Genomic DNA, 10746 nt, shown 5'->3' with positions numbered 1-10746 from the left:
CAGGGAGAGCCCTGACCCCCACTGCACCCACCAGGTTTGTTCCAGGTGTGACCAGATGCTGGTGTCTTGTCACAGGTACAGAATCTGCTGCTCTGCCTATGGAGTCGCCATTCTTCTGTTTACTTGCTTAATAAACTTGCTTTCACATTATTATTATTATTATTATTATTATTATTATTATTATTATTATTTGAGACAGAGTTTCACCCTATTGCCCAGGCTGGAGTGCAATGGCACGATCTCAGCTCACTGCAACCTCTGCCTCCTGGATTCAAGCGATTCTCCTGCCTCAGTCTCCCAGGTAGCTGGAATTACAGGCACATGCCACCATGCCCAGCTAATTTTTTGTATCTTTAGTAGAGATGGGATTTCACCATGTTGGCCAGGCTGGTCTTGACCTCGTGATTCGCCCACCTTAGCCTCCCAAAGTGCTGGCATTACAGGTGTGAACCACCATGCCCGGCTGCTTTCACTTAAAAAAAAAAAAAAAAAAAAAAAAGCAATTTCAGGCCTCATCCTAGACCTACTAATAGAATCTGCGTGTGATAGGATCACCAGGTGACTTGCCACAAACTGACTTGAGAAGTACCGTTATACATCTTCTATTATTCCACTAAGATGACTAGTGGGTCAGTACCCCATTCAGGTGGGGCCTCCAGGCCGCCTAACTGGAGGTAGTTGACATATGTTGAACTGAGCACCTGTGTTTGGGGAAATCCCCATGTTATGAGTCCTTTCTTCCCAAGGGACCATAAGAAGAACTAAGGGGATCTGCCAGCCATTGAAGAGGACTTGTTTTTGCAGAGACTATAAAAAGGAACCAAGGTGCTCTTCCAGCTTTGCTTTCCCATCCCAGTCCAGATGTCTCTTCCACAGAGATGCCTGCAGACTCCTAGGCATCCTGACCCAGAGATGGTCACCTTGGGGATTCAACCAGAGTTGTTCCTGAGAAGCAGTCATAGCCTCCCCTACAAGGTCACAAGGGCGAAACACAGTCACCCTTAGCAGCTCTCCTCCAAACCCCCAAAAGGAAAAGCAAGCCAGCAGCTAGAGAGAAGACATTTTATTGAGAGTGTTACATAAATAGCTACAGAGAGCTGGGAGGACTGAAGGGAGTGACTGCCATCTCCCTCTGCACAGATCACTAAGGAACACATGGGGAGGGGATTAGGGGAAGGCGTGGTCCTCCCGAGGGAGAGAGGACACCCTGAATGCTATCTGGCATGAGGATGATGATGAGAGAGAGAGAAAGGTGAGAGGGACTGACAGCCCAGATGTCATGGGGAGGTACAGATAGGAGCCAAAGAGGTCACAGCACTTGGAAGTCACTGGGTCAGAGCCTGTATCACATCCTTTACCAGCATGGTGCCAATCACCATTTTCTCACTGTTGACAGTCAGCTGGGCAGCTCCAGCTTGCCGGGCATCCAGGGTCAGCAGAACGAGGCTTCCACTGGTTAGTGTCCTCCCTGCAAACCTGAGGTGGGAGTAGAAGGGGTGGGGAAGAGCTGCTAAGGGTGACTGTGTTTGGAAGGGGATCAGCGCTTGGGGCTCCTCTTTCAAACCAGGGCCCCCATGCTCATCATTTCCCCTCTACTGGTGGCCTAGTACCTGTACTCATCAGATGTCCCACAAGGAACACGACCCAGGTTGGCAGTGGCAGTCACTTTCTGCACCACAACGTGGTCACTCCGACAGGTGTCTGGCAGCATGAGCTTCTCTGTGATCTCATTCATGCCCATCAGCTTTCCTGGGGGCAGAGGTCGTGATGAGGGCAGAGGCTGTGGTGGGTAAAGAGGCCAGCACCTGGGTCTGCTTACTAAGCATCAAGTTCTCCCAGGCTGGGAAGGTATCATGCAAAGGGCAGGTCAGAATCTAAATCATCAGTCTTGGGGAGACGGTACTTCGCTCTCAGACTGGGCCCTCCATCAGGAAGCCTTCGTTAGCCTCTGTACCCCTCTCACCCAGGCCTTTATCCATGTTGTTACCAAAGACTGATCTGGAGCTTCCTCCATCAGACATCTGGGCTACCAGCCCCTTGAGAGTGGCCAGTCAGTTCTTAAAAGGTTCCCCAATCCTGAACCTCATACCCTTTGATCTTTCCTGGGCGGCCCTCCAACCCACATTCAACTCCCACTCAGCTCCTGGAGGCTAAGCCCTCACAAAAAGATGACAGGTGGCTGCTGTGATCTCTCAGCCAGAATCCAGTAGTCACATGCAGCATTCACAGGTACATTTTTAATTGTACCTCTGCAGCAGCAGCTCCAGACCTAGCCAGGGCTCCTGAAGCCCCCAAACCTTCCCAGCATACCCAGAACTCCTCATTCTGCAGGGCTGACTTCTCTCTACTCACATGCTCTAGGCCCCCAGTGGGAGCCCCTCCATCTGCCCTCCTGCACACCAACAGTCTTCTCTTGAGCCTCTTTCCTCCTTCCGCTGCTTCCCCCATTCTTCACCTCCTTTTAGAAACTGACATCCCTCTCCTGTTTCTTCCATCCCCTTCATTCCTGACTAATAACATTTTCTTGTATTTGTTCCTTCAATCTGTTCATGTTCAAGTGTTCCCGTCTCCAAAAAATCCTTTCCAGAAGCGAGATCCTTCATCGTGCCAATGCCCTGTCTCCCTCCTCATTCATGGCTAAAGTCCTCCAAAGAGGACTCCGTTTACTTGAGCCCTGGTCTCCCTCAACCCACTGCAATTGGCCTCTGTCCCTCCTTTAGCAATGACCCTCTCTCCCTCAGGTTGGCAGTAGCCTTTTATACACTGACTCTGAAGGTGTTTGGTAACTGTGGTTTGCAGACACCTTCTGCCTTGTTGTCTCTCCTGGTTCTCCTCCCACCTCTCCCTGTGTTCCTTCTCTTATCCCTCTCCTCCTCTTTCTTCTGCAGAATTCAGGTTTTCCCCCAAGGTTCTGTCCTTGGCATTCCTATTTTCTCCCACCTCCCAGAGTGATCTCATTCATATTCACAGCTTCCATTACAACCTCTATGCTCATGACTCCAGCTTCAAAGTGTTTCCTGGGCATAGACCCATATTTTCAGTTGCATACTAAATAGCTCCTGCTGAATTTTCCAAATGCATTTCAAAATCAGTTTATCCAAAACTAACCATGATCTTCCCTCCTCCCTTGCCCAAGCCACTCTTCTTTCTTGTAGGCCAGAGGTTTTACAAATTACAGCCTCCAGGCCAAATCCAGCCCACCACCTGTATGGCCCACAATGTTTTAAATTATTTTTAAGTGTTGGGGGAGCAATCAAAAGATGATTAATATTTCATGACACATGAAAATTATATGAAATTTAAACTTCAGTATCTATAAATATAAATGGAAATTTCTTGGAACACAGCCATACTCATTCATTTACATACTGTCTGTGGATGTTTATATGTTTCAACAGCCACAGTCGTGTTGTAACTGCAACAGATATCACATGATTCTCAAAGCCTAAAACATTTATCTTTGGCCCGTTACAGAAAAAGTTTGCTGACCCCTGGTCTAGATGAAGGACACCACCATTCTCCCTACCATTCAAGCTGGGTGTTCTGGAGTCAGCTTCTATACTTCCCTCTCTGCCCACTCCCAGGGAGCACTCACCCTGTTCCTTCTTAAACTCATTTTCACTCATGAACACAGGGGCCATCAGCTCCCCAACAGGTGGCTGAATGGAGACATAGAACTGTCGGGTCTGGGTGCTGGAAGGGTGGGAGGAAACAGAGGGAGAAGAATTAAGGCCGTCATCTCTCCCCTTACCTCCCACCCTGTGTAGAGGCACAGCTTGAAGGCTTGGAGGCAGTGAGAGAGTGAGGTGAGGAATGAGGGCCTGAGATGGCTTCCAGACCCACCCAATCATGATGTATCCCCACTAAGCACCACCTCCATTTCTGGTTCATTGTTACCCTGACCCTTTCCAGCCCATCCTCTCACCCCCACCTTGAGTTGGGCACATACCACAGCTGGAAGTTGGCTGCCTGGGTTGAGTCACAGAAATTAATGCCCATTACAGCAGTGGCAGATTCTCCAGGGGCCAGGGACTCTGAAGTGGTATAAGGCAGTGAAGGGGAGAGGGAGGACCACCATCACCTGATAGGTCTAGAACCCAGCCTAGCCCTACTCTCCCCTCCACTGTTACAGCTGACCAACCCTCTACAGAATCTTGGCTTTCTTGGCCCCTGGAGACTGTTCCTGGTTTCCTTCTGAACTCTTAAGGTTGCTTTCCCCCACTCACCCTCACCACATTTAAGTTAGTCCTGAAACAACCAAGGCTCAAATCTGCTGCTGCAAGCACCTCCCGCCCTGATGTGATCTTGCTTATTTCATAATCTGTCTTGTTCACCAGAGTGTTGATCACATTAGATGCTATCTCTGTGTCCCTATAGCTTGGCCCCTGGCCTGGCACAAGAAGGGTATCAACAACCACAGAAAGATTGACTCTGCCCAGGAGCCTCCTCCTCCACCCCATCCAAAGCCCTTCGCACCAATTTCAGGAAATTCTTGGATGCTGATGCCAGCAGGCAGTTTGGGAGTGCCCACATGCAGGCCCTTGATGGGGGTATCAGAGCTGTTGGAGAAGTGGATGTGCACAGACACCATGTGGGGGTCCCCGGAGAAAGGTTGGCGGCTGAAGGTGTAGTCCACAACCAGCCCCTCGCCAGCTACCCGGTGCAGCAGCTCCTGCCGCCCAACACGCGACACTGGACTCAGAAGCTAGAGTGGAGGGGTAAGGAAGGACAGAACTGAGCAAGACGGAGAGAGCCTGTCCCAGCATTGTCCCCTAGGGCCATCCAGCAACTGGGACTCAAAGCTATCATATCCTCCATCACACCCACCCCCCACACACATCCATACCATAGGATGCAGCACAGGGATGTGTCCCTGCCCCAGCCCAGTCACCTCCTCCATCCCACTCACCGACGGTACCAGGGTGGAATCTGTCAGTGTCAGGCCCTCCAGGTCAGCAGCCAGACTGGTAGACACAATTGCTGGGGGAGACACAGGCTGGACACTGGGAGGGGTGACTGTGGGAGTAGATAAGACTATGATGAGGCAAAGTGAAGGTGACTTGGGTTGAGCAGGGAGCCTATGGATCAAGGAGTACGCATTTCAGCACCATGGACAGCGGGGGGGGGGGGGGGGGGCGAGCACATGCCTGCCTGGAGGCTCTGGCAAAATACCCATCCCTAGACCTCAACCCCAGACCTGGGGAGGTCAGCCCTGCTGCCGCCCTCTCAGGCCTGAAGATATGTTCTGTCTGCTCCCCTGCTCCCACAAGACCTGAGGAACCTGATCAAGAATCCCTGTGGGCCGTTCTAATTCATGCTCCCCAGGCCTCCTTTCCCCTGTGACTTTTACCACCCAAACTCACAGTCCTCTAGATCAAGCAGGGAGATCTCCTTGGTTGCAGGGGCCCTTTTGCTGCTGGGAGGCTGAAAGAGAAAAATGGGATATGGGTGTGGGTAAGGGGAGCACCTTGGCATGTTCTGGGTTGGGAAGAAGATGTCATGGTCTGTTCTGGATGGTAGAGAGACAGATGTCTGAGTCTGGCCCATGAGCACACCCTGACTCTGTCCCAAGGCTCTCACTGTTTTCCTCCTCCAGGAGGCAGGTTCCAACTGCTCCTCCTCGGACTCTGATGTCATCTCGGACTCTGATGTGCTACTGCTGGAATCGCTGTCCTCATCAGAGGATGACGCTTCTCCTTTTCCCTCTGGTACCTTCTTCTTCGTCTTCCTCTTACCATCCTCCTCACTCTGTTCACTGAAGGAGAGTGGGAAAGGTGGGCTCAGGCCTGGCCTGGACACCCCCTCCTTGCTTCACAGAAGCAGGAGAAATGCTGAAAAGCTGGAATGGAGTGGAGAGCCTGGGCCAGGAGGGTTCACACCTGAAGTCCTATAGCAGGGACCTCATGAGAGCTTGAAGCCAGCTTGTGCCAGCTCAGGCTCCAGGCCCCTAGTTGCTTCTCCACACCTCCCCACGAGGCCTCAGAGATCTCCTGCAGCCAGCGAAAGCAGTTGTCATGTGAGCTGACAACCCCAGCCAGCTCATAAGGGACTCAGGGGCTCTTAGGAGACTGGCTAAAGCTCAGTGCTAGCCCTTCTTTTCAGGAAAGCCCCAGGAACCCCACCCGCCATCTGGCTGGCTCCCTTCTCACCTCTCACTGCCTCTGCCTTTCTCCTCATCCTCATCCTGGTCTTCATTGTCAGACTCACTGCTGGACTCCCCAGAGCCGCTCTCGCTGCTGCTCTTACTGTCTGATTCACTCTCAGACTCAGGGTCTGTGGAGGAATAATATGAGCCTCCTCCCTCATATGCAGGCCTCCTTGGGTCTAGAGCAGGCACCTGGGTTCCACCTTCAGATTCAGTACTGAACCCTCTCTGACCTGCCCCCAGCCCTACATGCCAGCTGGAACTGACAGAAACAGATGGACTCCATGGATAGAAACCTGCACAAGCACACATACCTGGAACATGAATCCCTCAGGTGCACAAACAACTCACAAGCAGGTGCACACCCCTAGACACACGACCATATACATACACCCCTCATATAGCCAGTCACGCAGACACATGGGCGGGAGCACAGAGGACCCCAGCTCTGCCATCTGCTTACCACTGTCTGCGGACTCCGTGGGGCCTGACTCCCCCTCAGAGTCCGAGTAGAAGGGTTTTTCCTTCTCCTTTCTCTTCTCCCGATTTGAGCACTTGGTCCATTCAGGTACCTGGAGATGGGAGTAGGGTGCAGGGTCATTTCATAATGGTTGGGGAGAAGGCAGGCAGGCACAAGCCCTTACCCTTTATTCCACCTCTTCATGAGGCCCTACCTGGTCTGTCCCACAAAGGGAAGAACAGAGGAGGAAGAAAGGGGCACTGTCCATGGAGGGGAGGGGATGCTGCTCACAGAGGGGCACTGCCAAACCAAGGTGGAAACAGAACATGGGTAGGCCCAGGAGCACAGCACACAGGGGAAGCAGAGGGACACAGACAGGGCATGGGAGAGAGCACACGGCACACAGAGGTGGGACCTCAGTGTATTCGCCCAACAGGCCCACGTGAGTCTCAATAAGGGAAAGATCTTCTTCCTGTGTGTGTGGGGAAGGTGTTAGGAGGGCTGGGCCGGCACTGCCAGAGCTCCTTACTGTCTGCCCCCATCAACACACACTCACACACTTCAACCCTCCACCCCGCTGACCTCCACGTTGCGCACAGATGGGTCTGGGGCTTCCTCCGGCCAATCTGGGAGCTCCTGGTAGCCTGTGGCCTTGGCATTGAGCAGGTGGGACAGTGAGCCCAGCTGGAAGTGGTCCCGGTCTAGGGATAGGTTTAGAGGTCAGGCAGGTAGCAGCAGTGAGGGAGAGCTCTGGGAGCTATTTCCCAGGTGGGGCTGGGTCATAATCTGGTCGGGGCTTCCCAGGTGGGTAGGAGAAGGAGATGGATGTGTGCCCTAATGGCTCTTCCACCCTGACTGCACCTTTAGGCCCACATGCTGGAAGAAAAGGCTGTCTGGCCAGGCCAGAGCAGGGACTGAGGGCCAGGGAGAGGCAGCCTACAGAGGTGGGCAGGAGGAGACTCTGGGCCCACAGATGCTGCCAGCCCATCTGCTTGGGAAGCATGTCTAGTCAGGCTCTGGACTCAGCCGGGAGAGATGAGCATCAGAGCATGAGTGTGCAGGAGTCCAGGTCAGAGGTGAGGCACCGCTGGAGGAGGGCAGCACAGGCCTGTGAGTAGGGATGGTGCCAGGGAGAAAGGGACTGTTGCCTTCTTCCTGGGAGAATTTCAAAGCTACACCCACCCTCAGAATCTCCCCATTCCTGAGGTCCAGGGAAGAGAAAAAGAACGAAAAGATACGCAGAAGAACTGAGCTTTGTGAAGGAGGATCTCTTCTGTGTAGGTTCCTGGCTTCCGCTCCTGGGGTCCGGAGAGCCAGCAGGAGAACCCTTCCCCGCCGGCCCCCTCTCAGGGCCCTTGTCTTGGGAAAAGAGGCCTTAAGGGCCAAGCCCAAGAACAGAGCAAGACTGAAGCCCTGGGGCCTGGGATCTGAACTGAATGTAGTGACTAAGCTTACAGAGTACAAGCAACTGCTTTCTCAGGACCTTTATAAAAATATACACCTCTCAGGCCAGGCGCGGTGGCTCAAGCCTGTAATCCCAGCACTTTGGGAGGCGGAGGCGGGTGGATCACGAGGTCAGGAGATCGAGACCATCCTGGCTAATACGGTGAAACCCCGTCTCTACTAAAAATACAAAAAACTAGCCGGGCGTGGTGGTGGGCGCCTGTAGTCCCAGCTACTCAGAGGCTGAGGCGGGAGAATGGCGTGAACCCAGGAGGCGGAGCTTGCAGTGAGCCGAGATTGTGCCACTGCACTCCAGCCTGGGCGACACAGCGAGACTCCGTCTAAAAAAAAAAAAATATATATATATATATATACACACACACATACATACATATATATATACACACACACACACACACATCTCTCCTCTGTGTGTTGTTTTGCTTTCTGCCTTACTGGATCCTTGGTATTTAAGATCTTGGTATGTATTCCAAAGCCTACTGTCTGCTCAGGGAGGGAGATTAAAAAGGGAGCCTGAGAGGAGAAGAGGCAGGAGCCCATCCTGGCCGGTAAGGCAGACCCTCAAGTGAGATGATGCTGGCAGTGGTTGTGGGCAGGTGAAAGAGTAATTCCTGGTGCCACAGCAGGGGCAAAAGGAGTGAGCCAGGGAGTAGGACTGCCCACAGAAGCATGGTGCCTGGCTAGGGGCTTCAGGAAGGTCTGGGGCAGAGACTCTGGCCAGTTCCTTCCCATTCCCCTAGGAATGTCACCCTTGATTTCATCTCCCACCTTTGAAGGATGACTCCAAGACTGGAGCTGGTTTGGGTGCCAGGAAGAGCTTCTTGGCATGGCGGCTAAGGGCCCCACCCTGCTCGGAAGGGACGATGAGCTGCCGGGTGAAGCGTGCCCGGTCGCGAATATCATAGTTCTGGTCATATTTGGCCAGACTCAGCACATACTGGGTCAGCAGCTTGGTCTGGAGGAACAGGAAGAGGTGGGTCAGCTGACAGGAGGCTCAGAACCAGATTCTTTAAGCCGACACTTGCAGGCAGAATGTCTCCTCTCCCTGCTTAGGACCAGCTGCTTCCACCCAGCTCTCCCTCCCCACCTGCCCTTGTTCTGGGCTCAGAATTTTCTCTCATCTCTCTGACCATGCGTCCTGATGACCCCAACTTTGACAACTGCCTTGGGCCAGCAAAAGAGGTTTTCCTTTTGGACTTTCCCCACTCCTGGCTCTGGACTCCATTCTTCCCCAGGTTTGTGGTTCCTACCTCTCCAGGCCTGTCCACCCTTTTTACTCCAGGGCGGCAGGGTATGTGGAAGTCTGGAATGCTCTACTGGACCTCACAGTTTCCAGGCTTCACCACCCAGGGGGGAATTAGACAACAAAAAGACAGGGCAGATAAACAGGGGTCCCTTTGGCAGGGGCCACCCTCATGTCCTATCCACCCACTTAGTAGATTCTGAGCAGCCCAGGGGTCTCAGAGGTCTTGATCCTTCCCTGGAAGGTTCTAATGAGACATTAAGGCAAACTGCAGCTGCTGATGCATTTGCCAAGGTCATGTAGGGTTCACAGTCTGCAGTCAGGGAAGCTACAACTGCAGACCTGAAATCTCTCCATTTCTGCCATGATCTTGGCCTAATCTAACCTGCCTTAACATGGCAACAGTGGTAGCAGCCATCACTTATCAAGTGCCTTCTGGCACCAAGCACTGCTAGGTGCTCCACACTAGCTCATCTAATCTCCCCAAGCCTTCTGAGAGGTAGGCATTATTGCCCCCATTTTACAGAAAAGAAGCAGAATCATTAAGGGGCTTTTCCCAGGCCAAGGAGCCCATCAGTACTGCACCTAGGCCTGCATCTGCTGGAGCTGCACCCCATCTGCTTCCCTTCACTGCCTACCTGCTGACATAAGGAGCCTGCCCTGGTCCAGGTCTCCATGTTTCCATCACTTGTGACCAAGATCAAAACCACCAAGTAGTCAACAACCAGAATGCCCAGGGGCATCAGGGGCCAGAAGGAGGGAGCCTGGAACTGACTCTGTTCTTCCTGAGGTTTATGGTGACATACTGTTACATGCAGCCTTAGACGTGGTTAACCCAGCTAATCTGGCAGGGACATCAAGCAGATGTCCATGAGGGGCAAAGCCCCTCAGATGCTGACCCAGAGTCAGAGCAGCTGCTGTGGCAGAATTGCCCCACACCACTCTAGAGAGCCACTATGATTCCACATTCATACCTCCAATCTGGCCCACAGGACCTCTTCAGCTCAGTCCCTTCCAGCAAAGCAGCACCTCCGATACTGTTCTAGTCACAGATAAGCAATCCCAACCCTATGCACCCCTAATAGAATAGACTTAAAAATATGAAAATAAGATGCCATCACAACAGATTTCATCACCAACCTGCCCCTCTCTTGGTCAGACACCATCTAAATGGCCAGTGCTAGTGGATGCCCTATACCAACATGGTCCATTACCAAGAGGCTGCTGATCCCTCTTTTGGTTTGAACAATGTCTTCCTCCACAGATTTCCCAGCTGGCTGATCACAGACTCCCTCCTTTAAGACCTTGCCTAGTTCTAGACAGAACTGTTTGGTATTTGGATCCATCTGTCCACAGCCTTAACTGCATGTTAACAACCAACACAAGAAGGGCTGGCCCACCACCTCGACACTGCAGGATTTGCCTATAATAATT

The 10746-nt window shown here is 52.5% G+C and overlaps 1 protein-coding gene across 4 annotated transcripts in view; it reads right to left on the bottom strand.

Moving 5' to 3' along the window:
- Window positions 1-1048: 1048 nt before the first annotated feature.
- Window positions 1049-10746, bottom strand: part of AP3B2 (adaptor related protein complex 3 subunit beta 2) — a 50490-nt gene continuing 40792 nt past the window's right edge. For 2 of the 4 annotated variants that reach the window (XR_012415288.1, XR_012415287.1), the window contains exons 15-26: window positions 8838-9024; window positions 7188-7306; window positions 6609-6717; window positions 6150-6273; window positions 5581-5755; window positions 5364-5424; window positions 4910-5078; window positions 4477-4705; window positions 3950-4034; window positions 3596-3693; window positions 1611-1749; window positions 1049-1476 (exon numbers count right to left, since the gene is read on the bottom strand). Coding sequence is in view for 2 of the 4 variants with exons in the window: in XM_005560319.3 (XP_005560376.1) it covers window positions 1326-1476; window positions 1611-1749; window positions 3596-3693; window positions 3950-4034; window positions 4477-4705; window positions 4910-5016; window positions 5364-5424; window positions 5581-5755; window positions 6150-6273; window positions 6609-6717; window positions 7188-7306; window positions 8838-9024 (1584 nt within the window). In the remaining 2 variants the exon portion in view is untranslated. The remainder of the gene's footprint in view (window positions 1477-1610; window positions 1750-3595; window positions 3694-3949; window positions 4035-4476; window positions 4706-4909; window positions 5079-5363; window positions 5425-5580; window positions 5756-6149; window positions 6274-6608; window positions 6718-7187; window positions 7307-8837; window positions 9025-10746) is intronic. The other 2 variants (XM_005560319.3, XM_065548326.2) reach the window with 1 other exon arrangement.

This window comes from Macaca fascicularis, chromosome 7, assembly GCF_037993035.2.
Source record: "Macaca fascicularis isolate 582-1 chromosome 7, T2T-MFA8v1.1".
Classification (NCBI taxonomy): Eukaryota; Metazoa; Chordata; class Mammalia; order Primates; family Cercopithecidae; genus Macaca; species Macaca fascicularis.
The sequence above is the reverse complement of the archived record's forward strand: the minus strand, read 5'-3'. Positions and strand labels throughout refer to the sequence as shown.